Here is a 23,477-nt window from a genome sequence, read left to right as displayed (position 1 = left end):
CAATCTGTTTATGCAAATATATCTCTTTCTGGAACAGCATTTTTTTTTTTGACCACAAAATGATCAAGAACATTTTGTCACTGGACCTGTTCAAGTGTGACACTTGACAAAGGTGCTAAGACAAAGACGTTTACTGCATCCTTAAGGAGAGCGTGAGAAGTGTGAGAGCTTTTAAACTCTCCAAGTGCCTCAATCCCACAGTGTCACAAAGAACCAAGCTTACCCACTAAACTCCATCCTGAGGAAGAGGATTTTAGTGTAGAGCCACCCAAAGAGGAGCTCAGCACCTTTTTCAAGTCTGCTATCAGGCATTCTCACATTACAACCTTGATTTGCCTAAAAGCTGCATTAAAGCTTTACTGCTTTCTCCTTGTCAGCCTGATGCAGATGCAAAGAGTCATTCCGCTCCCATGTCTTTGGAATACAAGTGAAGCGAGAAGCACTCATTGTAGCATAAAAGCACCTATTGTAACATTGCAGCACAAAAAAGGAAGCTCATGCATATGATTTAACTCCTTCCTGCTTGGGTCACCGCCAAGGCATAACACAAAGTAAATGCTACAGAGTGACGAACATCTAAAGCGAGCTTATTTGGAGCACAAACTGAAACATTAAAGGATGAAAAGCTCGCGGGTCTTTGTAAGAGAGGACAATTGCTGTAAAAAAAAAATCTGCTGCTGGTCTTGTCAAATCTGACTAGCTTCCAGGAGTCTTCCACACAGTCGGAGCCCTCAGTGCCTCGGGCTAGCTAGGTGTCCTGTCAGAATCATTGGAGTGATGGAAGACCGCATGAATTCTCCCTGTTGGAGCCTCACCTGCGTTTACTCTCAAGCTTCTTCGAATAGGGCGGCATTTAAATGACTGCCAAGTCTGTTTTCGGGAAAAATAACCTGCCTTTTCATGCTTAATTTGGCGCTCGACCCCTCCATGCTGACATCACATCCAAAAGAGATCAAAAGACAAAACAACGTGGGAAGAATGCACAGCAGAGCGATTCATTTACAAAAGAAAGAGTCTAAAATAAAGGTCACTGCTCAACTTCTCAAGAAATCCTTGTCCATCTTATTTCACTAATCGCCTAAATACGCTCATGCTGATGAGTTAATCTGATTCTCATGTGTGCCTGGTGTGGCAACACTGACCGCTGCTCAAGCCACTTTCCATGTTTCTCCAAGATCGATGGGAATAGCCGCCAGTGCCTAGATGAAAAGACATATGAGACCATTCTGAGTTTCAATTTCCCTTATGATATCAATTCTGCTTAAAATGGGTCATTGACTTTCCCCCTAAGCAGCAGAATACATCTAAGCATCATTACAGTTAAATTCACAGAATTTATTTTCATTTCATTGCCATACAAAGTTCCGGCCATCCCATCCATCCGCTAATATAGCCATGCATGTCTGTTGTACAATGCCAAATTCATGGGGTCAGTAATAAAATGGGGGAGCTGAGAGGGAAAAGAGCATCTCCATCATAAGAATGGATCAATTATCTAATGTTATGCCTCCACTAACTGTCATTTGTCTCCAGCTTCATGCTTCTTTCTCTCTCTCGCTCTCTTTTTTGGGGGGGCGGCCGAGGAAAAACACGAGAAGTTTGCAGTCCTGTCCTCATTTCTTCAGAAGTTCCACCTCAGAACATCAGGCACATCAATCATCTCATTGCTTAGCTACAGTACTGTGCAGTCATGGATTCAGTGTCCAGTCAAAACAGCTACCACTAGAGCCTCAATGACTGAAAATCACAACTCCTCTGCAGTCGCCAGTGTCCCACTGCGTTGCTGCAGCCGGGATCAAAGCTCTTCAACTTTGTAATTCACAATCTGTAACGTAGGCGGACGCACGGACAGATCGGGGGGCAGACATGAGAGACAAACCAGAATAACAATGCAAACAGGTCAAACAACAGTACAAACACCAACACAAGCAACAGTGCAGGTAACAAACACCAGGGCCAAACACAGGGCTTAAATACACAGGGTAAACGAGGGACAGGTGGGAAACAGGTGGAGACAATCGGGGTGGAGTCACTAAACAAGGCGGCTGGATCAAAACAAATGCACATGGAAGATCAAAACAAAAAGCACATGGAGTGGGAGGAGCCAATCGTGACACAATCATATTGAAAGCAGTGGGGCTCTTCAGTTAAAGCATTTCGCTCTTTGTCTCTGTTACATGTGAGTGCCTTGTGCATGTTTTTTCTCTTGCTCTCTCTCTCTTTCATGCTCCCTCTTCAGTTTTCTCTCCTCTTTACTGCGCCTATCTTTCACCTTATAGGTGGATCGGGGTGTCATTCATCATCCTTGTCTCGCTTGTCACTTACTGGCCAATCAGAGGGCACGTCCGGACCAAGAGAGGGTTTCAAAAGCTGCGCGGCGGCACTGGCTCAGAAGCCTTCGGCTCGCCTGTTGTGTTCACACTGTGCTGCTTGATGAGATAACGCTGCTTTGTGAAGTCTTCTGTGTCTCAGTTTAGCTCTTTGCTGTTATATGTATTGCTGTTGTCGTTGTTAACCGTTTGGTGCTGGTTGTTGTTACTGTCTCCCCTGTGTCCCCTGTCCACTGTGTTTGACCTGGTTTTCTCCTGGGAGGAAGAACAGTTTAGAACGTGTGTTACACTCCCACACACAGGTAGTCTAAGTATCTAGACCCATTAGTTTAGAGATGGGTACCAACCCTGTACTTTTGGTCCAGTTTAGCTTAGAGTAGCAGTCAGCGCTTTTATTTCTGCTAGTTAGACAAGATACACAAATCCAAGCTAGTGTAGTTCTTTTGTTATTTTCTTTTCTTTGGTGCCGTCTGTGTTCTCCCCCAGGCTGGTCCAGTTCTTCAACGTCATAGTTTGTTGTCTTGGTAATACCCAGATGACCTGACCAAGGATGGTCTTGTGCTATCTGTAATACAAGTTGTCTGAACAGAGTAGGTATCACAATCTGATAAACACTTTCTGCCTCTGCATTAACATGAGGAGACCATTTTCGCATCACGCCCTGATCAAGGAAGAATGCAACTTGTTTATCACTGAGACTGTCTTTACTGCTTACCCCAGAGAAACATTTACTTAGATCAGAATCTGCCTTCTGAGACTCTATAAGTTGATCTCGGCTGATGGCCAATTTATCAGCTTCCAGATCTCCAGTATCCCTATTTTGTCTACAGTCATTTGATGAAACAAATGGAGGTGTTGACAGAGCAGGGTCTGGCAAACTGTCCTTAGCTAAGAATGAATCAGACAAATCAACTACATCTTCTAGAAGTTGAGCTCTAGCACGAGTGACAACACATGCTGGAAACACAGTAGAATGATTTGAGGATTCATCTAGTGAACTACAAGTCTTAGGACTATTGAGAACCTCTAACACTGGGAGAACTTTGCCCCCAGCAGTGTCATTCCCCATAATAAATGTAGTACCTTCAGCAAGCAAAGAAGGACAAACTCCAACTCTGTACAATCCAGTGGCTAGACTTGAGGACAACAAAACACAATGCAAAGAAACTTTAACATATTTCATTGCAATGCCATGGCAGAACACATGTGAATGTTTGAATGTTTGTTGAATGTTTGTTCAGAAAAGGGCAACAACCCAGCTAAAACAAATGAATGAGTTGCACCAGTATCACGCAAAATTGTCACAGGACATTGAAGCTGCTCACTATCCTCAAGAGAAATAGTGCCCTGAGTAATAAAAGGCTGGTAGCTTTGGTCAGGAGTACCAGTTAAAGCTGTAGGGTTAACTGAGAGATGCCTGCCTACCAAAGCAATGCTCTTGTTTGGACCAGTGTTTTGCTTTTCCTGCTTACGTTTCAGAACTGGGCAATCTGCAATCAAATGACCATGGTTGTGACAGTAGAAACACTCATCAGAGAAATGTGCAGACTGGGACGGTTTAGGCCGTCGTTCAGGCAACATGGGCGTGTCTACCTTAGCTGTCTTATAAAAAGGCTTATGCATTAGCATGTACTTGTCAGCCAAAACTGCTGCTTCAGAAAGAGATGGAACCTTACGCTCATTAAGATAAATGACTGCACACTCAGGTAAGCAATTTTTGAACTCTTCTAACAAAATCAGTTCACGCAGTGAAGCAAAGTCAGAGACTTTACATGCAGTGCACCATTTATCCAGTAGGGTGTCTTTCTCTCTAGCAAACTCTGAAAAAGTCTGAGACGAGCTTTTCCTATATGATTGAAATTTTTGTCTGTATGCCTCCAGAACTAACTCATATGCACGCAGTATGGCAGCTTTAACCAAGTCATATTGCAAACTATCATGCAACGGCAATGATGAACAAACCTCTTGAGCCTTACCTACTAATTTACATTGCAGCAAGAGAGACCAAACCTCCCTAGGCCAGTTTAAAGCAGTAGCAATACGCTCAAACACACCAAAGTATGTATCTACCTCAGCCTCTTTGAATGGTGGTATTAGAGCGATATGTTTGCTCACATCAAACGCAGGTGGATTAATAGCTGAAGGAGCAGGAGCAGATGCCACCAAAGTAGCTGCTGGAGAAGACCATGGGGAAGAAGGAGGAGGCGGTGCAATGTCCGGCTGGGCAGCTGGATGAGGAGCAATCTTCATCGCTCGTATCTCCAAGAAGGAGGAGGTGGTGCAACGTCCAGCTGGGCAGCTGGATGAGGAGCAATCTTCACTGCTCGTATCTCCAATTCCCGTAGTCGGACCTCGCGATCAACATCAAGCTACATCTTCCGAATGGCCAACTTTAAGTCCAGCTCTGCCTGTCGTGCATGTGCTTTTTCCTGAGCCTCCAACTGGAGATGTGTGATGCGTACCTTAGCACGTGCTTCATGAAGTAATCCTGAAGATCCAGGAGAAAAAGCGTTGAAACGAGGCAATGTTGCCCTGAGATCAACTTCAGGCTTAGCTTGCTCCGTAGCTCCATCAACAGGAGTCACCACCTTTTCAACATCACTCTCCACCACAGAAGTAGTAACAGGCTGGACAAACTCTAAAACACCCAATTCCCTCAACTTATCAATGATCTTGATTCCAATGTCTTTCTTACAGACTATCTAGCTACTTGAACTCCATAATATGCTGCTGTCTCCAGTAAGTCATCAACAAATGTAAGTCAAAGGTTGCCATACTGTACACATACATAAAGTTAGAACACCAGTGCCAGGCCACCCACAAGCACCATGGGACAGGTCAGTAATTTGATGATCTATGAACAATCTATCAGGGAACTATCCCAGACGAGCCCCCAGATGTTATGTTCCCACAAGGCTACAGTTCAGGGGAGAGTGTGGGGACAGTAACATGTGTGGTTTGAGCAGCTGGAGATGGCCAACCAGTAAGGAAACCAGAGTATATAGAAAACAGAGTTCATTCAAGGACATCCACAGTCATACACAACACTATACAATGGACATAAATGTTTAAAAGACACCAAGACAACAAACTATGACGTTGATGAACTGGACCAGCCTGGGGGAGAACACAGACAGCACCAAAGAAAAGAAAATAACAAAAGAACTACACTAGCCTGTATTTGTGCATCTTGTCTAACTAGCGGAAATAAAAGAACTGACTGCTACTCTAAGCTAAACTGGACCAAAAGTACAGGGGGTGGTTGGCGGCTTGTCCGGGATATAGATAGATTTGAAGATTAAATAGATTTGCTAGAGCAAGACATGATTTACCTACTGTACTCTCCTTTTGGGAGGAATTCCATGCGTCATAGCTGTACTCTTGACGTATTTCCCTCACCTTTTGCAGCTTTCACGCCCGCCCTTCTCATCCTGGATTAAAACGTTCACAGAAATCTCCTTGTCTGGCGTGATGGTTTATGGTGTTAATGGGCTTTGGTGCCACGTTCTTTGGTGGGGATGTTGTGCTCATCGCAGTTACGCTGCTGTGATCTTCTGTATGCTGAGCAGAGACGGAGGCCTAATCTCTGAAGATCGGGTTGAATTGTTTAATCACTCCTATCTGCGTGGCTTCCAGGGCTCACTTTCTGATAAACGATTATGGTTCCACAATGTTATGAAGCTCAAGGTAACCTTTAGAAATATTACTTTACCCTGATTCTCTGTACCTAGGAAATTGAAACTGTCTAGCAAATAATCTAAAGAGCATCATGAGGCCTAAAACCTCTGTATAACTGAAACATTTAGAATCAGTGTTCTGGCTCTGAATGTTCTGTGTTAACCACGGTTCAACAAGGACGCAGTCTTTTTTATTGCTTTTAAAGGACACAGATTTTGAGAGAATTTTGTCAAAGTCTGCATTAGCCCATGGCATGAGCTTTAATTAGATACCTTTCCTCCAGCATGTCCCAGTCTACAGCAGAACACACCGAGAGGTCATGACAGGGTCATATAAAAGCAGTGCACTGTGATGCTGTGTGTACACATTGCCGGTAGGCAATCAATGGCAAATTGGATATTGTTTTCAATGGAGCAGTGACAGAGAAATTCACCAGTGCCCTCAGCAGCATATGGGTTAGCAGTGGTCAGGCCCAGAGGAAAACATTCCTTTATTAATTTTGTCTCAATGTTATATTGATGAAGGATCACTGATTTCTCAATAGTCTCTCCTAAGCTCCCCTTAGAAGAAAAGAAGAGATTAACATCAGCATTTCACTGTGAGAAGTTCTGGTGAAGAAGGAGAAAAACATGAGATCCCCTTTTGCCCTGACAGAAAACGATGGGACTATTTTTTTCTTTCACTTGCTTGGTCACTCTTGTGCTCTCTCTCTACCTCTCTCTTTCTTCTGCTCTCACACTCACTTTGGCTTTCCTATTTGTTCTCTCCCTTTCTCTGTTTCATTCTCTCACATTTGCTCTGTCTCTCTCACACACAGATTTTTCTCACTCTTGCTCTCTCTCACACATATGCTGTCTTGTGCTCTCTCTCTCTCTCTCTCTCTCTCTCTCTCTCTCTCTCTCTCTCTCTCTGTGACTATTTTCCTCACTCACTCACTCATTCACTTTTTTCACTCTCTCTGTTACATCTTTCTCACTCATCTCTCTCTCTCTATCACTTTTGCTCTCTCTCTCTCTCTTGCTGGCTCTGTCTCCCACTTTCCCACTTGCTTTGACTGTCTCTCCCTCTCTCTCTCTCTCTCTCTCTCTCTCTCTCTCTCTCGTTGGCTCTGTCTCCCACTTTCCCACTTGCTTTGACTGTCTCTCTCTCTCTCTCTCTCTCGCTGGATCTGTCTCCCACTTGCTTAGACTCTCTCTCTCTCTCTCTCTCTCTCTCTCTCTCTCTCTCTCTCTCACTGGCTCTGTCTCCCACTTACTTTGACTCTCTCTCTCTCTCTCTCTCACTGGCTCTGTCTCCCACTTACTTTGACTCTCTCTCTCTCTCTCTCTCTCTCTCTCTCTCTCTCTCTCACTGGCTCTGTCTCCCACTTACTTTGACTCTCTCTCTCTCTCTCTCTCTCTCTCTCTCTCTCTCTCTCTCTCTCTCTCTGGATCTGTCTCCCACTTGCTTTGACTGTCTCTCCCTCTCTCTCTCTCTCTCTCTCTCTCTCTCTCGTTGGCTCTGTCTCCCACTTTCCCACTTGCTTTGACTGTCTGTCTCTCTCTCTCTCTCTCTCTCTCTCTCTCTCTCTCGCTGGATCTGTCTCCCACTTGCTTAGACTCTCTCTCTCTCTCTCTCTCTCTCTCACTGGCTCTGTCTCCCACTTGCTTTGACTCTCTCTCTCTCTCTCTCTCTCTCTCACTGGCTCTGTCTCCCACTTACTTTGACTCTCTCTCTCTCTCTCTCACTGGCTCTGTCTCCCACTTACTTTGACTCTCTCTCTCTCTCTCTCTCTCTCTCTGGATCTGTCTCCCACTTGCTTTGACTCTCTCTCTCTCTCTCTCTCTCTCTCTCTCTCGCTGACTCTGTCTCCCACTTGCTTTGACTCTCTCTCTCTCTCTCTCTCTCTCTCTCTCTCTCTCTGTCCCACCCTCTCTCTTATTTGCTTTTGCTGTGTCGCTAACTCTTGCTCCCTCTCTGTCATTCAGTCTCTCCCTCTCTCTCTTTTTCCAGCTCTCACCAGGGAAAGGAGCTTAATTAGATGTGTGAAAGAATAATCACAGAAGACAAAGAGCTGCGCAGAATGATGTGCAGTCCAGGTGTGCGCTGAGAATCTAAAACTACAGCTCTCCTAAAGCTCAGATGCAGGGGTGGATGACAATTTCTACAATGTGCCCTCACGCTGACCCCAAAATCTGTCTTTGCTTCAAACTTTGTATCAATGTCTATAAAATAACTTCGATTTGAGGGCAAACTGAATTTGTTTACTTGATTTCTTCACCGAGTAAAATGAAAGATACCGCGCTCGATTCACGCTCGACAGGGCTGCAGAGAGATACAGCGTGAGCTCCACAGTCAGATAAAAGCGATGGAAAGAGAAGAATGTAAGTATAATACAGCAGTTAGTGTTAGTGCGCCTCATGGCTGCCTTGAGAGCCCCCCTTCAAAGGAGATCAAAGACGCTTGGCTCAAACAGAGTGTGGATTAGAGTAAGATACTTCAAAAACCTCTGTCTTATTTCCCTGGTGGAAATATACATATGGCGCAACGAATGACTGAAGGTGGGTAATTGCACCTCCGAAGTCAAAAATGAGCAGGTTTCGGGACACACTTCCACACCAGTAACATAGGACATTAATTGAAGTTTTAAGTTTGCCTGTAAAACTTTGTTTGGATATCTTGTCTTTAACTTACATTAAAGTAAACTTTTCAGTAACACTTTATTTGAAGGGTGTCTACATAACACATTAATAACACCTTAAATAAGCACTTCAGAACATGTCCATGAAAGTTTAACAATTATAAAGCATGCATGTTTTACATGATATTAATGTGGACATGTCATTTTACTGAGACACATTTTTCAAAATAAAAGCCTTCACTTATTATTTTGAAAAACTAAATTATTTTCAGTAAAATATCTCATTTCTGGACAGCCAAAATAAAAATGACCTCACTTTATCCCTTTGCTCACTAAGTGTGTTTACCTTTCGCTATGGCACAAACACACGTGTGCAGAATGTATTAAACTTTCTGATTGGGAATGTAATCAGACACAGGCAATTACAAGGTTATTATTCTCCTATTTAACAGACTGTTTACAGGAACTTGTTCAGTTGGATAGAAATTGTATTGTATCAATCAGAGTAATCTAGTCCGACTGAGCTGTATAGATGGACGTATTCTATTCTGATTGAACTATCACTCAGATTATTAATGGACTATCAGGCTACATGTAAACTTGGTTAGTGTAAACAGACTTTTTCCAAGCAATTTGGAGTCATTTCTTTTGGTCTATTCATCGTAAAATTTTCACATAATGGAAAGGGCAAGAGGAATTTTTTCAAATTATGTCAAAAACCGAAAGACAACAAAAAACCGAGATACAAGGTTCTGTTTCGACAGCAGCATTATACAGGCATATTCCTTCAAATGAGAAACAAATCTATATAATTAAAAAAAAATATTCATTTAAAAAACAAACCCAAGCCCAAAGAATAATTAGCCCAAACCTGGCTTGCCAGGCCGAGGTTGGGTAGCAGGCCTCCCTTTGTCACTTCCCACTGGACCTTTAGCAATATGTAGGCAATCAAAAAAGTATAATTACAGCGAACTAAATGTTGTGATATTTAAGCTCTAATGTAGCAAAGTGAGCTTGATGAGTTTTGTTTTTGTCATTTTCAATGGAACCAGTCAAACTTTCCATCGGTTGTTGTTCACCTCCTTGTTCATTCAGGGCCGCATCTTCCCTCTAGGGGATTACATATTTGCCTACTGTGATTGCCAAGAGTGCAATTTAGCTAATAATGTGTTTACAGTTCACTTCGACAACTTAACAGCTTTCACCTCCACTTTATCAAACATTCGCAATAATGCTAAAGCACATATTCCTATGGGCAACTCCATATGTTGGAAGATTAATACACTGTTTTGCCGTAGCCACTTTGCTGAGTCAGCATGTGATTTGGCAAGTCCTGGATTGATACCTATGTACAGTGAAGTATCCGTCCAGCTACATTTGGCAAATATGCTATGGCATATGCAACAGTCTTCGACGCATTGTAAGCCGAGCACTATCAATATTAATATTTCCCAGCAGTCAGTCAAATGACATGACACTGACCGAGGAAATGTGCTGCGGAGTCAAGATTCATTGAATACATTTCCCTGTTTAGTATGCAGTGATGCTGCACATAATCATCCACCGTTGTGTCAGTCAACTGCAGCAGAGGCTGCTGACCTCAGCGCATGTGACTCCTCCTGCTAGAGTGGACATAACTTTGAGTGCCACTTAATTTGCAATCTGATTTAATCCTGCATACCGACCAGGCCAATCTCCCACGCTTTTGCTCAGAGACAGAGATGGAGAACGGGTGGAGAGGGAAATAGAGGCGGGAGAGAGAAATGAGAGAGGCTGTAGGGGTCACCGAATGTTTCCCAACCAGAACCAAATCAAAACCTGCCTGTAGTTTTCCCTCCTTCCTTCTTTCTTGGAAAGATAAGAGAGCCAGCGCATGGGTCACAAAAAGGGTCTGTGTCTGGATGCTCCCTTCAAAGGAGGGCTACAATAAAAACAGCCATTTTATTCCCGTCCACTCAGAGACCTCCACAAAGCGCTTGCCACTCTGAACTCTTTTTATGTCTGGGCTAAAACAAGAGCAGCACAGCAGGAATATGCTCCTTTTGTAAAAGTCATTAGGAAAGAAATGACAGAAACTGCTAATTATCACTGAAAATAATTAATGTTTGTTTCTCCTATTTGTTGATTCAATTATTGATATATTGACAGTTTACCAAAATTACACCACCTGAAATGTTATTATTATTATTATTATAAGATTATCAAAGTTCGCATCATTTTGAAAGAAATGAATGTAAGATATATTCTTTGTATGTTATGCATGAATATCATGGTCACAGTGGACAGTTGCTGTCGTTAAAGTGTTCATGGAAAACAAAAGCTAGTAAGATGATGAATATTTAGTAGCTGTTAGAGCAAACAGGTGTTGCGGAGCTTCTTCTGACACTCGTGTGTACTGAGAAACTGATTATATGTAATTTGCTGCAGCGTAGATGTGCTTAGGTGGGGAGGCAAGTTGAGAAGATTATGGCAATGAGAGGTTTTTCAGCAAGCCAGCTAACAACCTCCCAGACCCTGTAACTTTCCTTTTTGCATCTCTGGAGATTCCTGTAGATTGCTCCAATTTAGTCAAATATGAGCCTTTCTGGGGGCTCACTGATTACAATTCAAACTGGGGGCACAGGCAGGGAGATGGTTGTGTCAGGGCTGGGTTATGGCTCAGTGATAGTTGGTCCACCCGCAGAAATTCCAAATTATAGGGCTGTTGTAGCATGTGTTGCAGACATTTGAACAGTTGCCAATTGCCTGCCTCACACATAATATTAATATGTTCACTAGGGGGCAGTGTCAATTTACCAATCCAGAATGTGCAGAAAATGAAGAAGAAGCCGATGCAGAAATGCCAATCAATTAAAAGCACAGTAGGTTACAACATAGTAACAAACTCCTACAAAGAAACTGTGAAACATTTTGATCAGCATAGCCTTAGCGTAATGGTCCAAGGGGTTTCGCCCTCAAATGAGGATCAAACGTACGAACCTTACATTGGTAGTTGGGAGCAATCCAGGACAAACCACCTGGTGGACACTGGAAAGTGATGGCAAATGCAGAGATTCAGGAGAAAGGTGCAACTCAGAAAATAAATGAAATGGGGCTAAGAGCTGGTAAAACAAATTAAACATGGAATCAATTAAACAAGTAAAGTAACTGTACACAGTTGGGGGGGGGGGCAAATTCTCAATCACTGTGTTGCAAGACTAACGTGCTATGCAGCGTGCCACCATAGGGGACACAGCCTGTGCTAACTAAACTCAGAGCTCCCTCAAACTCACCCTCACCTCTCTCTAAACCAGAAAATGAGACACATTCAAGATACTTTCGTACTTATGCTGGAGAACGATTTGAGAAAAGCAGAGACTCAGAACTTGGATGGACTTGGATGGAGGTTACCAGCTGAATCAAAGCAACATGCATGTGGCCGCATGAGCTCAAGACTAAGCAGTGAGCAACGTGTGAGCATGCCTTCCATAGGGTGCCCACAGCTGCTAACGCTCAGCCCTGCTTATTCAGCCCTGGCTCTCTGGTCCCTTCTAGCAGCCAAAGGTGGTTTAGCAGATTGCCTGGACATTACATTTATACCATCAATGTACCATGCAAGTCATTTTTTTTTACTTTGCTCAAACATAATGCCACTAGAAGCATTCACTAAATACTGCCACAATGGTTTTCATTTGCAAAAACACAGGATCACAGAAACTTTGACTTTGCACACATGCCAGATGCTGATACTGCAGAAAATTATGCATTATGATACTCATAGTGCTGAAGTGTGGAATCACAATACATACACGCAATTAAAACTTTTGGTCCTTCAAAGGTTCTTTAGTAAAGAAAATAGTCCTATATATATATAACCATGAACACTCAAAGAACCCTTTGCATGATTAAAGGGTTTTTGCATTGTGAAAGTGTTCTTCAGATTGATAAAGATACAGAGAGTTCTATATTGTGCCCCAAAGGGTTCTTCTATTGTAATAAGCTTGACATAACAATAGGACCCTTTTTAGTGCTAAAGGGCTATATGTAGAACCAAAAATATACACATTCTCCATCAGTCTGAAGAACCATTTTATAATGCCAAGAACCCTTTAATCATGCGTGTTCATGGTTCTATATACAGTATAACCATTTTCTTTACTAAAGTACCCCTTAAAGAACCATCTTTTTAAAGTGTGTAGCATAAGTAGACCACCTGATTCCTGATAAGAATCTCTAAACCAGAGGCTCCAAATCCAGTCCTCAGGGCCCCCCAGGTGGTCAACATATTTGTTCCAACTCAAAACTTAGGGATGAAGGACAATTGTAGATCACTTCAGGGTGTCCCTGAGGGTTGGGGATCACTGAACTGTACAATAGCCAACCCTACCTAGGATTGACAATCTAATAACCTATCAACTATGTTTTGAGGCGGGGTGGGGTGTGCCGCTACAGTACACATATAGTTAGTAAATATATCTTAATAGAATATTACATTAAAGCAATTCTGGTGTGGCTTCTTCATGATAGAGCTTAAAAAAAAGATATTCTAACTTGATATGCTTGATGTATGCATGCAGTTGTCCATCGCTCTGCAGTTACACAATTAAGTGACCACTAATATTTAGGGTTTACCCACCTTTTAAAGACCACTACATCCCTGTTTCCACCCATTCAGCAACTGCTTGTTTCTCAGGACATGTCTCAATCTTTTGGAACTCCTCTACAAGCCTTTTTATGTTCTAACTACCCATAAACCCCTACGCAAGCCAGTTTATGTGCACGGTCATAGAAGTATGATCCCAGAACTGACAGTTCAGAACTGGCCCCCTGACAGTTTAATTTTAGTTTTTAAGACACCAAAGGTAGACTGTTATTGTACTGTGATAGAAGAGTAGACTAATATTAGAAATTCATAATTAATACGGATGCATGGGTTCACATTTTTGTATTAAAACAATGTATTTCTAAACTAAAATAAAGCACTCAAAAATTGCAATCAATCCCCAAACCATTCCACAAAAAATGTATTAATTCATTCTGTTATCTGAAAGTTACAATGCCAGCAAGTTCTCTGATTATGCACCACAAAGGCCAATCTCATTTCACACTAATTTAACCACAATGTCTGCAAAAAGCCCATGGCTTAGCTAACACTATTCCCAGTTCTAGATCAGATTATGAACGCAAAACATTATTGATCTGTTAACTTAAGCTGATGGATGAACTTCATTCCAGAAACAAATTGCAGAGCTACTGTTTTCATACTCCATCAATGTGAAGAGGTGCAGGGATTTCACTTCATTTTGCAGCTCCTTTTTGAATATCATTCTGAGATCTTTGGTATAAAAAGCTATTTAGCATTGTCTTTGGTTTAAAATGACTTCTTCATAAGTAGCTAGCAGCATGTCTATGTTTATCTTTCCTTCAGCTTAGCTCTCCATTAGCTCGTATGCCTTCAGAGAACTTTACAAAGACTTCTTTGTGATGATATAACACTCTGATCAAAAGCAGAGCTTTTAAGAGGCTTGAGTGGGCCCAGTGTCCACTGAGAGCCAAAGTTATTCAAGTTCTCCAAAATACAAAATGCTTTTCTCTTTCTAATGTACCCACATCCACATACACGCTTAATGTCCCTTACCTTTGTAGAAGCACTCTTCACTGTGCACAATGGTGATTCTCTGGTGGGCCTGGCATGATGCCCTGTGCAGCTCACAGTGGTTCTGGTAGAGTTTTCCATCAGAGCCACACACGGGTTTGTAGTGTGGTTTGCAGCGCTCCAGACACTGGCACTGTCCCTGACCCGTCTCATGGTCCACCACACAGTGCTTGCCCAAACCACAGTACTTATGTTCACAGGGGTTTGGAAAGCTGTTATGGCTCAAAAAGCCTACAGAAACACAAGAAAAGGAGAATTGATTATTTGTAGGCATTAACTTTTGGTGTGAAATGTAAACTGAACAAAATCTGTGCACTGTGAAACATGCATACATGGTAGGTACATACATGGTAGGTAATGTGTGATTATGCAGATCAATCTGGACAGAATTCATTTTACATACAAACGTGGGTGATGACTTGGGTTTTTTAATTAATGCTGTAATACATATTTACCCATGATTCCTGCTGTAGTGAACCTTTCATTTGAGGGAAGGACATGAACATAAGAGTAAGAATCAAGGGTAAATATATTTAAATTATTGATCATTTCTTTTGTTTTCATCCATGTATCTTATTACATTGATCCAGCATAACATTATGATCACCTCCTTGTTTCTACACTCATTGTCCATTTTATCAGCTCCACTTACTGTATAGGTGCACTTTGTAGTTCTACAGTTACTGTAGTCCATCTGTTTCTCTGATACTTTGTTAGCCCCCTTTTACCCTGATCTTCAGTGCTCAGGACCTCCATGGACCCTCACAGAGCAGGTACCATTTGGGTGGTGGATCATTCTCAGCACTGCAGCAACACTGACGTGTTGGTGGTGTGTTGGTGTGTGTTGTGCTGGTCTGAGTGGATCCGACACAGCAGTGCTGCTGGAGTTTTTAAACACTGTGTCCACTCACTGTCCACTCTATTAGACACCCCTACCTTGTCAGTCCACCTTGTAGATGTAAAGTCAGCGACGATAGCTCATCTGCTGCATAGTTTGTGTTGATCATCCTTAAGTCCTTCATCAGTGGTCACAGGATGCTGCCCACAGGACACTGTTGGCTGAATATTTTTGGTTGGTGGACTATTCTTAGTCCAGCAGTGACACTGATGTGTTTAAAAACTCCAGCAGCACTGCTGTGTCTGATCCACTCAGACCAGCGCAACACACACTAGCACAGCACCACCACATCAGTGTTACTTTTAATACTGCAGTGCTAAAAATGATCAACCACTCAAATAGTACCTGCTTTATGAGAGTCCATGGGGTCCTGACCACTGAAGAACAGGGAGCTAACAAAGTATCAGAGAAACAGATGGACTACAGTCTGTAACTGTAGAACTACAAAGGGCACCTATATAGTAAGTGGAGCTGATTAAATGGATAATGTGCGTAGAAACAAGGAGGTGGTCATAAAGTTATGCCTGATCGGTGTCGATTGTATTTTTTAAAAGTCTGTCCACTGCTCCACTCTTACATTGCATATGGAGAAGAGACCACATACTGAATTTAGTTGTGCATACCAGGCTATGGTTGAATGGACAGTCCAAGTTAGTTTAAGTTTATTAAACACTTCTATAACCTAAGAATAGCTTAACCAGTTTGCATTGAATTCCCCACAGTTACTGAATAATAAGCCTTAGTATACAATAAGCCTGTGATTTAAGGGCTTAAAACCCACCAGCCCAAAAACCCACTACATCAGTGATGCTACAGCCATCTGTGGTCAAGAGTCTAAGAGGAGCACACTTCCTCCACAGCCTCACTCTCTCTGGGTAGGTAGGATGCCACTCCTTCTGCTTTTATCACTCAGTGTGATGCTAAGCTATCTTAAGCTAACGTATCTTATCCATCTTTAGCTAACGTAACAGAATTGCAGTTAGCATTCTCCTCCAAGCGTGTTAAGCTGTAAACCGATACTGTGTGAGCAGCAGTTCAAAAAGATGTACTGGATGGCTTTGGACTACACTTTATCCTTTATTTGGGGAGACCTAGCTAGTCATTGGAAATGGACATGACTAAATTGAGGGAAAAAAGCCAAAAAAGGGGGAAAAAACCTATTAACCCCTTAAAATCCCATGGGTTATTACATATAAGGGCTTATTAATGTAACTGCAAGGACTTCAGTGCAAATTGGCCGAGCTGTTCTTTCGGTTATAGAAGTGTGTATTAAAACTTTGTCATTTTTGTGTGAATGTGTGCACATGTGCCCTCCTTAATATAAAGAGTGGCCTTAGAAAGATATGGCCTTAAGCTGGCTTCTGCCTCTTTGCGTGGGTGCTAGAATTAATATTAATTCATAAGCCAATTCACTTTTACTCTATACTCTATAAAATTAAAGTATCAAACATTTTTGGTGGCTGTAAAACATTTAGAAAAAAGCACTAGCATTTTGGATTGTGTCTCCTTTTTTTGGAACAAATACAGGTTTGAAAGTTTATAAAATGGTTTTAATATGCTCAATGTGTTCACATGTTTCAAATAACTGGACAGTAGGAAGCTGAATATAAAGAAAATAGAAGATTCTAAAATGATAGAGAAAGCTGTATAGCATGGGGAATTAAGTCATAATAAACTTAATAACCAGAATTTATCATATATTAAAAGTGAAAATCTCAAGGCAAGTAACTTGACAAAAAATGAATGTAAATAGATGATTACAATGTTCCGTTTATTACATTATTCCTTTCTTGTTTATAGACTTCTTGCGATATAAATATACTGTAAAATCACCTTTTGAAGAATAGTAAAGTTTAGGTCCACATTGTATTATTCTTGAATATAAAATAATAAAAAAAAAAATAACATAGCAAGTGATTCCAAACTTTTGAACACTAGTGTACAATCCAGGAGTCTTTTCCCATCTGAACTGAATTCACATTTTCCATTTTAATCACACATTTTGCTGAAAGCCTGTCAAAAGTTTGGAAATCCTGAACATGACAGACAAGTTCTTCTGTAAAGATTGCACCTTACTCAGTTCAAAGGGATCAAAGAAGCAATATTCCGAAAGCGTTTGAAGCTTGCAGACGGATAATGCTTCTGTCCAGTAACCTCTTAGCCATCTCTGTCTGCCTTCAGCCTAGGTGCGTTAGCTTGGCTTTCCAAGGCTAGAAAAGCTATGGGACCACTGGGGTGGAAGCATCAGACCTGATCAGTTGTAAACAGATGTGACAGGCAGGGAAATACACAGGCTCTGAGATCACTGAACCAAGGAGAAAGGAGCAAACAGAGAGCCGCCGAAATAGTGGCCATCTCGACCAAAGATCACAGGCCAGTCAAGGCTGCTGCCCTTCAGAGACATTCAGAAGGACGAGTGCTCTAAAACCCAGCCGTCTAGCTGACCATGTTATCCTCGCAAGATGAAAGGCTTTGAAGGCTACCATTTGTTACAGTTTTTTAAAGGCAAAGGCCATGCCTCAGAGTCCGGCCTGTTAGTCTTGATGAATCTAACCAGACTTACACTCTTCCTTGCCTCCTAAACCTCGCCATGAACCTTTCAGCACCTGATCATGTTTCTTTTAACAACAGCGCTGTGACTAACACGGCCATTTTAATACATTAACCTTTGGTTAAAATATGTCCGATTGAGGTCTGTGGACATCTTTTACAATAGAGAAAGAGCCAACACAGCTGAGAATAAAGCTACCAAAATTCAACAGAATCTTTCAAATGTATTAGAGAAACGGTCCAACTGTGCAAAAGTCAGAGACCACCCCTCAAATTCCACTCAAAATGGCCAGTACAGACCCAGTGCCAAAAAGTTAGGATAGTATGTGAAATGCCAATATAACATTAAGTAATGACTAGTAAATTACATTTGACCTGTAATTTAAAACAGTACAAAAACAAAATACTTGATGTTTTACCTTATGAACGTCTTTATTTTTTGCTAGTATATGCTCATGCCAAATACAAACCCAATTCCAAAAAAGTCGGGACAGTAGGTAAAATGCAAAAATAATGTAAGTGTAAAACAGAAAGCAGTGAATTATAATCATTACTTCAACCTGTGTTTGAATAAAAACAGTACAATACAGACAGTATTATTTAATCATCTTAAACAGGTGATGCAATTATGCTTAGATATACACACTTTAGGGAAAGTGAAGTACTTTAGTAAAGAAAATGGTTCTATATAGCTCCAAAAAGGGTTCTTCTATTGTTACAGGGTTGACATCATAACAACAAAAGAACCCTATTAAGTAGTAGTAGTAGTAGTAGTATCTATCTATCTATCTATCTATCTATCTATCTATCTATCTATCTATCTATCTATCTATCTATCTATATATATACAGTGGGTTGCAAAAGTATTCAGCCCCCTTGAACTTTTCAACCTTTTGCCACATTTCAGGCTTCAAACATAAAGATATGAAATTGTAATTTTTTGTGAAGAATCAACAACAAGTGGGACACAATTGTGAAGTGGAACGAAATTTATTGGATATTTTAAACTTTTTTTAGAAATAAAAAACTGAAAAGTGGGGCGTGCAATATTATTCGGCCCCTTTACTTTCAGTGCAGCAAACTCACTCCAGAAGTTCAGTGAGGATCTCTGAATGATCCAATGTTGACCTAAATGACTGATGATGATAAATAGAATCCACCTGTGTGTAATCAAGTCTCCGTATAAATGCACCTGCTCTGTGATAGTCTCAGAGTTCTGTTTAAAGCGCAGAGAGCATCATGAAGACCAAGGAACACACCAGGCAGGTCCGAGATACTGTTGTGGAGAGGTTTAAAGCCGGATTTGGATAGAAAAAGATTTCCCAAGCTTTAAACATCTCAAGGAGCACTGTGCAAGCGATCATATTGAAATGGAAGGAGCATCAGACCACTGCAAAACTACCAAGACCCGGCCGTCCCTCTAAACTTTCAGCTCAAACAAGGAGAAGACTGATCATAGATGCAGCCAAGAGGCCCATGATCACTCTGGATGAACTGCAGAGATCTACAGCTGAGGTGGGAGACTTTGTCCATAGGACAACGATCAGTGGTACACTGCACAAATCTGGGCTTTATGGAAGAGTGGCAAGAAAAAGCCATTTCTCAAAGATATCCATAAAAAGTCTCATTTAATGTTTGCCACAAGCCACCTGGGAGACACACCAAACATGTGGAAGAAGGTGCTCTGGTCAGATGAAACCAAAATCGAACTTATGTTTGGCGTAAAAGCAATACAGCTCATCACCCTGAACACACTGTCAAACATGGTGGTGGCAGCATCATGGTTTGGGCCTGCTTTTCTTCAGCAGGGACAGGGAAGATGGTTAATATTGATGGGAAGATGGATGGAGCCAAATACAGGACCATTCTGGAAGAAAACCTGTTGGAGTCTGCAAAAGACCTGAGACTGGGACGGAGATTTATCTTCCAACAAGACAATGATCCAAAACATAAAGCAACATCTACAATGGAATGGTTCACAAATAAACGTATCCAGGTGTTAGAATGGCCAAGTCAAAGTCCAGACCTGAATCCAATCGAGAATCTGTGGAAAGAGCTGAAAACTGCTGTTCACAAACGCTCTCCATCCAACTTCACTGAGCTCGAGCTGTTTTGCAAGGAAGAATGGGCAAAAATTTCAGTCTCTCGATGTGCAAGACTGACAGAGACGTACCCCAAGCCACTTGCAGCTGTAATCACAGCAAAAGGTGGCGCTACAAAGTATTAAAGCAAGGGGGCTGAATAATATTGCACGCCCCACTTTTCAGTTTTTTATTTCTAAAAAAAGTTTAAAATATCCAACAAATTTCGTTCCACTTCACGATTGTGTCCCACTTGTTGTTGACTCTTCACAAAAAATGTCAATTTCATATCTTTATGTTTGAAGCCTGAAATGTGGCAAAAGGTTGAAAAGTTCAAGGGGGCTGAATACTTTTGCAACCCACTGTATATATATAGATAGATAGATAGATAGATATATAACATTCTATATAGAAACATCTATAGAACCTTTTCAATCAATCTGAGAAGGAACCATTTAATCACGCAAAGGATTATTTGAATGTTCATGGTTCTGTACTGAACCATGAACCATCGGGAAAAAGTCCAGCAGTTTAAACATAATAATCCTCATAATAGAATCTGGCTTTTAAACTTTATGGTAGTGACAATCTGCATGGTTGTCTGCATCTTTGTCCCAGAGAACAAACTATATTATTTCCGTACACACTCTAAAAGCTTGACTTGTCTGACCGCAATATACATTTTCATTGAGGATTAGTCATGTTCAGTTAAATTAGTGTTGTTGTTGGTCTATGGCTTTGTTATGTAAGCTTGCATTTGTGGATGCAGTGACAGTGTTCATTGATAACAGTTAGTCAAAGTATTCCCAAGCCCATGCGGTAACATGCGGTTCATGCCCATGCGGTTCACAGAAACATGCCCGTTTTTAATGTAGGGTCCACCTGAAGAGATTGAAGATCATGGGCATTCATTTGTGGATTTCAGCCTTGCTATTTTCAGACAGACCTTTCTCAAAATTCATTGAATCTTTTACAATATTATGCACCATAGAGAATGAAATACCTAAAATCTTTTCCGATGCTTGTTGAGGAACATTGTTCTTGAACTTTTGCTGAAGCACTTTTACAAAGTGGCAACCCATCCTTGCGTATAAAGGTCTAGACCTTTGCTGAAGATTTCTTTTTAGCATGATTCAAGCATGATTGCATAAACTGTTCAAGATGTTTTCACAATATTCAGCATCTTGAATTGCTTTTTTTTTTTTAATGTGTTGCAGGCATCAATGTCAGAATTAACATATCACATTTTTTTCTGAATTTGAAAATGCCAGCTGACCTTTAGAGTGTGCCACAATTTCATCATGAATGGACCAACAGAAATGCTCCAAAAGTGCTTGGACATTTTTTTTTTTTATTAACTTCTATTCAAAGTGAAGAATATTTTTCCCTCTTCTGTAAATGAACTATTTTGGAGGTTTACCAAGTTTTGTTCTGATGGCAGTGATGTATTTCTAAAAACAATGAGGTTATTAAAGTAAAACATGACATTTATTTGTACTTCTGCACAGGTCAAAATGGATTCACCGTTTTCTATTTTGGAACTGGTTTTATACAAATGATTTATTATAAAGGAGATATTACATTAAAAAACAATCATTGTTTTAAATGACACTGCACATCAACATATAGTAGCACATGGTGACTTGAGTGCCTCAGAATTTTGTCAATTCTATATTATTAATGTGAAAACGCAGAAAGTCACAGTGGACTTCATATAGCACTGAGTAAAATTATGTCAAACATAACATGCTGACTATTTCTTTATGTTTATACACATAGTGCATAAACATAAAGAAAAAAGTTTATTGGTGCTCTTTTTTACTGTACACCATTTTACTGTACATCTGAATGAAACAGTCATCAAAAAGAAAGCTCACCTGCAACTTCCTCACAAAAGTCAACATCTGAGGTATGCAAAATAATATCTACATAAACCAGAGACATTTTAGCGCACAAATGCTGAGTGATAAGGTCAAAATTGAACTATTTGACCTCAGTCACCAAAGGTGTTTATGGAGAAAAAAGGAGCAGCATTTGATGAAAAGAACACCTTGCGAAGTGTTAAGCATGGGGTGGTGTAGCGTCGAAGGATGAAGTCAGACGTGTGTGGAAAGTATAACAAGGGAATCTTTAATAAGACGTAATCCTAGCTCAGAGTCGAAACAGACTTGGGTCAAAACCAAAACAATCTGAAGGAGTAGACACAAAATCAAAGTTCAGAAAACAGCCCACAAGGTCAGAACACGGAGATCTCTCACAGGCGGAATATCCACAGGGAAATAGCAAAAGAGTAAACGGTACACAGGCAAACAGGTCATAAACAATAAGGCATAGAAACAAGGGAAACGCTCAGTATGTCGTAAAACAAAACAATACTTCGCAATAAACCTGTGTTATACCTGGGCTTATAAGCTAAAGCTAATAGCTAAACACATTTACATTCATGGCATTTTGCTGACACTCTTAACCAGAGCGACTTACAACTCGATCATTTTACACAGGGGGGGTGTTAGGAGTCTTGCCCAAGGACCCTTATTGGTATAGTGTAGGGTGTTTACCCAGGTGGGGATTGAACCCCAGTCTACAGTGTAGAAGGCAGAGGTGTTACCCACTACACTACTCTAACCAACCACTACACAAACACAGGTGAACCACATTAGTATTCCGGAGAGTGAGATCTGTGATTGGAGCGTGCAGGCAGGTCAGAGTTGGCAGGAGACGTGACTTCCTGGAGGAGTCTGGGGGATTGAGTCCAAGGAATATGTGACAGGTGGATTAAATGTTGGAGTTATCCAAGTCCCAGGTAGTACCGTGAAGTACCATGTAGATGCAATAACCCACATAATCCATAACATTGTGAAGATATAAACGTCATTTTATAAGCTGTGCAAAACAATTGTTCATATTAATGAAATCACAAATTGCAGAACCTACAATCCCTAATCAAATCAAAGGGTTTGTAAATCTCACGGGACAGTCAGTAAAACTGAGCAATCTAAAGCTCTAATAGCTTAGCAATGATAAATTCGAAGCTCAGTTTTGGATCTGGTGGTATAACAAGACCCTTAAATTAAAAAAGAGGAATCAAAATTTGATTTACTACTAGATTTTATGTGCATTCTCTCCAGGAATCCAAATGCAATTCTTCAATGGCACTCTCTTCCAGCACTATTCTCAACCAAATATACATGCAGAAACCTTGCTGAAAACAAGCTCTCACTGCATTGAAAACATGCCAACCAAGCAGGCTTCCAGTGAAATATGCATGACTCACAGAGCAAGGTCCAGGTGGAGAGGAACTCCACTGGATTACCTCTTTATCAGCTAAAGAGAGAGCTTTGAGCTCCATTTGAGCTTCATCTACTCCTGATTTATGAAGTGAATCGTGTTTTGTATAGCAGGCCAGCAAGTGTTTACTTTTGTGCTGGCTACACAAATGCAAATAATAGCTTTGTAGGTATAAAGGAACATTGAGTTCTGTTGATTTGTCTGGCTTAGGAAGTAAATAACAGCTGGCTTGTTAAAAGGATTCCTACTGTTATAATTCATTTTGTCAAACTGTGGGGACACTTTTAGGATATTTTCTTATTTTTGTAGTTTCTTTGTCTATAAACACTGAAATCACAACCTTCAACCAGTCGTCTTTCATGTATTTGTGCTTCTTGTACTTCTGTTCTTTTATTTC

At 41.0% G+C, this 23,477-nt stretch overlaps 1 protein-coding gene across 4 annotated transcripts in view; it reads right to left on the bottom strand.

The window, feature by feature from the left end:
• Nucleotides 1-23,477, bottom strand: part of fstl5 (follistatin-like 5) — a 242,777-nt gene that overhangs the window by 133,577 nt on the left and 85,723 nt on the right. For all 4 annotated transcript variants that reach the window (XM_017692046.2, XM_017692048.2, XM_017692047.2 and 1 more), the window contains exon 4: nt 14,246-14,494. In XM_017692046.2, the coding sequence (XP_017547535.1) occupies nt 14,246-14,494 (249 nt within the window). The remainder of the gene's footprint in view (nt 1-14,245; nt 14,495-23,477) is intronic.

The sequence above is a fragment of the Pygocentrus nattereri genome, chromosome 8 (genome assembly GCF_015220715.1).
Source record: "Pygocentrus nattereri isolate fPygNat1 chromosome 8, fPygNat1.pri, whole genome shotgun sequence".
Classification (NCBI taxonomy): domain Eukaryota; kingdom Metazoa; phylum Chordata; class Actinopteri; order Characiformes; family Serrasalmidae; genus Pygocentrus; species Pygocentrus nattereri.
The sequence above is the reverse complement of the archived record's forward strand: the minus strand, read 5'-3'. Positions and strand labels throughout refer to the sequence as shown.